This window comes from Salvia splendens, chromosome 3 (genome assembly GCF_004379255.2).
Source record: "Salvia splendens isolate huo1 chromosome 3, SspV2, whole genome shotgun sequence".
Classification (NCBI taxonomy): domain Eukaryota; kingdom Viridiplantae; phylum Streptophyta; class Magnoliopsida; order Lamiales; family Lamiaceae; genus Salvia; species Salvia splendens.
This window is the reverse complement of record NC_056034.1, coordinates 17,622,443-17,626,121: the sequence shown is the minus strand read 5'-3', so window position 1 is coordinate 17,626,121 and position 3,679 is coordinate 17,622,443. Positions and strand designations below refer to the sequence as shown.

The window sequence follows — 3,679 nt, the reverse complement described above, 5'->3', positions numbered from 1 at the left end:
CCCCAAGAAACTCCGTACGGCTTTCTCACTAGACGGTGGTGGCATCTGCTCAATCGCAACGATCTTGGCTCTATCAACTTCGAGTCCTGCAGCAGATATTTTGTGCCCAAGCACAATGCCATCCCGCACCATGAAGTGACACTTCTCCCAATTCAGCACCAAGTTGGTCTCCTCGCACCTCTGCAATACTCTAGTCAGATTATCCAAGCAATGATCATATGAAGACCCAAAAACCGAGAAGTCATCCATGAAGACTTCCATAATATCTTCCACCATGTCTCATACATCTCTGAAACGTGGCAGGGGCGTTGCACAGTCCAAAAGACATCCTCCGGAAGGCATAGACACCATACGGGCAAATAAAGGCCGATTTATATTGATCCTCTGGGGCGATCAGGATTTGATTATATCCAGAATAGCCATCGAGGAAGCAGTAGTACTCATATCCCCCTAATCTGTCAAGCATCTGATCAATAAACGGGAGGGGGAAATGGTCCTTCCTCGTGGCTGCATTGAGAATTCGGTAGTCGATGCAAACTCGCCGTCCTGTCACCAGTCTTGTGGCTATCATCTCATCATTGCCACCTTGAATCACAGTCATTCCACCCTTCTTGGCCACGACTTGGGTGGGACTTACCCAATCACTGTCAGAAATAGCATATATAATCCCGGCTTTCAACAACTTCAATACCTCCTTTTTCACCACATTTTGCATTATCGGGTTGAGCCTCCTTTGATTTTGTGCTTTAGGTTTGGATCCTTCTTCTAATAGAATCCTGTGCATGCAGACAGTAGGGCTGATTCCTTTGAGGTCTGAGATAGACCATCCTATAACTCTCTTATGCTTCCTGAGCACTCGCAGCAGTTTATCGAGTTCAGTGGGAGTAAGTAACGAGGAGACAATTACCGGATACGTCTCATTCTCTCCAAGGAAGGCATACTTGAGGTGTGAGGGCAACGGCTTAAGTTCCTCTTTCTTCTCTTCTTTCTCTTCCTCATCTGCCGGATCTTTGAGGGATAAAAACTTGTTGTTCCTTCTTGGAATCTCCCCACCAGAATTAAGAGCTCCCACAAAATAAAGTAGCTCCTCCGTAAATTCAGACACTTGCAGATTGTCTGAAGTCAGTAAAGACTGCGATAGTCATCGCTCGAGTCTGTCTTGATAAGAGATAACATGGGCTACCTCTCTCACACAACCGTCAATCACCTCAATCATGTTACACGGTTTGAACCTCCAAGCATCCTCATCATCATGTATTTGCATTGCATCATAAATGGAGAATGTGATACTCTCATCATTCAGTCGGAGAGTAAGTTCTCCTTTGTGCACATCAATCAGTGCTCTCCCTGTGGCTAAGAAGGGCCTGCCTAAGAGAAGTGGGACGTGTCTATCTTCCTCCATATCAAGTACTACAAAGTCGGTTGGAAAAATAAATTCCCCGACCTTGACAAGTATGTCTTCAACGATCCCCTTTGGATATGACACCGTTCTATCAGCCATCTGCAGTGATATAGTAGTGGGTCTGAGCACTCCAATCTTCATTTTCTGGAAGAACGAATAGGGCATCAGGTTGATACTCGCCCCCAGATCACATAACGCTCTCCCTTCTTGACAGTCTCCCACTATGCAAGAGATGGTAAAACTTCCAGGATCCTTCAGTTTAGCTGGCAACTTCTTCTGAATAATGGCGCTGCATCTTTCAGTCAAATTCACCATCTCATACTCCATCCATCTCCTCTTGTTGGAAACCACATCCTTCAGAAACTTGGCATAGCTCGGCATTTGCTGTAGTGCCTCCACCAATGGGATGTTTATCTGCACCTTCCTAAATATATCCAAGAATCTCGAGAACTGTGCGTCTGTCTTCTTCCTCTGCACACGCTGAGGATAGGGAATCCTCACGTCAGGGGGAGTGTGAGCTGCTGCAGGTGGTGTAGGTAGAGTTGGGGCCACGTTCTCCTTAGGTGGGGAAGTAATATGTACTATCTCGGTCTCAACTTCCTCGACTAACTCCTCCTCCTCAGGTCCCTTTTCTGTTACTCTATCCTCTGATGGCATTGCAGGTCCATCATAACTTTTTCCACTCCTCAACTGCACCGCTTTGCAATCTTTGAGATTTATAATGGTGTTCGAAGGAAACTTTCCCGGTTGAGTAATAGTACTCACAGTCTGGGAAATCTGGCTGATCTGTGTGCCGATGTTCTTCTCCATTCTTTGGTTGTTCTGTTCCATGAGCTTGTTGGACTGTAGCATGAAAGACTTGAGTATGTCTTCCGTGGTCATCTTCTTCGGATCATCGACCACTCCATTGGTACGTGAACCCCGGGGGTGGTTACAGAGCATTATTGGGGTTCCCATAAGAGAGATTGGGATGCCCCCTGTTCCCGAACTGATTATATCCTCTACCTTGGAAGTTGGGACGTTGGTTATTGTAGTAACGGTTGTTGCCCCCTTGATTCACAATGTTAACGTCCTCCATATTTCCTTGGGGCTCTTGAGTCGGTTGCCCCATTGCCATGCAGTCAAACTTCATAGTTAGCGCATCCAGCTTGTCAGATAGGGCGCTCATAGGATCATGATCTGTAGTAGACGCTACCCTATGCATCTTACTCCTTTCATTGCTCCATCCTTCGTCATTAGATGCAAGTTCCTCTATTACTTCCATGGCTTCATTTACCCCTTTCTTGAGAAAATTACCGCCTGAGCTCAAGTTCAACTCCCTTTGTGCTTCAGGCACACATCCCTTGAAAAATGTAATAACTTGGACTGTCGGGGTTAACCCATGGTTGGGACACCGTTTCATCAAAGATTTAAACCTCCCCCATGCGTCTCTGATATTCTCTGTAGGAGTCATCTGAAAGGCAATGATCTCGTGTTGTCTCTTTATAGCTTCACTAGGGGGGTAGAATTTCTCCAAAAATTTTTCCACCATAGCATCCCATGTTCTTATCGATCCGGGCTCCAAACTCTCCAACCAATCCTTTGCTGAATCCTCTAAAGAGAAAGGAAACAGCCTTAGTCGAACCTGCTCATCTGTCACTCCATTCATCTTTGTTGTGTTGCAAATATGGATGAACTTGGTGATATGCTTGTTAGGGTCGTCAGTGGATTTGCCCCTGAAAGCAATGTTCTCCGCCATTTGGATTAGTCCTCTTTTCAGCTCAAAAGTATTAGCCGCGATGTTGCTGTGGACAGTGGGATTCGCCTGGCCTTGGTATACATATTGATTCTGCACAGGCACAGGTGGTCCACGGTTGACCCGTTGACGCAACTCCTCCAGCTGTCATAGAAGCTCAGCATAATTGGGAGGAGGGGGTGGTGGACCGTTGTTGCCCCCTTCGTACTCCATCAGACTAGGAGGGACGGGATCAAACAGAAGATGGTCCTGAAGTGGTGATCGGATGGGTGAAACGTCCCTTTGAACTGAGGATGCTCCTATGTGGTTAGGTGACGAAGCTTGAATTTGCTGTGTGAGTCTCCTATAGGTGTTCCTCTTCCGATTCGTTGCTTCAATCTCCAGATCGAAAGGTTCTAGAGGCAAACCTTTAGAACGTGTGTGCATACACCTGAACAAGAAACACAAATGTGAGAACTCAAAAGAATAAAATTAAAAATAAAGCAGTAACGTCTGAAGTAGTAATCTTGATTATTATCACGATATCAAGCTATATAACACAA

At 45.9% G+C, this 3,679-nt stretch overlaps 2 protein-coding genes across 2 annotated transcripts; both read right to left on the bottom strand.

The window, feature by feature from the left end:
* Window positions 1-241: 241 nt before the first annotated feature.
* On the bottom strand, window positions 242-2,284 carry LOC121796683. Its single transcript, XM_042195481.1, has 2 exons — window positions 1,198-2,284; window positions 242-1,116 (listed from the first exon to the last, which is right to left on the bottom strand). The coding sequence occupies exons 1-2, from the start codon at window positions 2,282-2,284 to the stop codon at window positions 242-244; spliced, it is 1,962 nt and encodes a 653-aa protein (XP_042051415.1).
* Window positions 2,285-2,333: 49 nt separating this feature from the next.
* LOC121796682 lies at window positions 2,334-3,140 on the bottom strand. Its single transcript, XM_042195480.1, has one exon. The coding sequence runs from the start codon at window positions 3,138-3,140 to the stop codon at window positions 2,334-2,336; it is 807 nt and encodes a 268-aa protein (XP_042051414.1).
* Window positions 3,141-3,679: the final 539 nt, after the last annotated feature.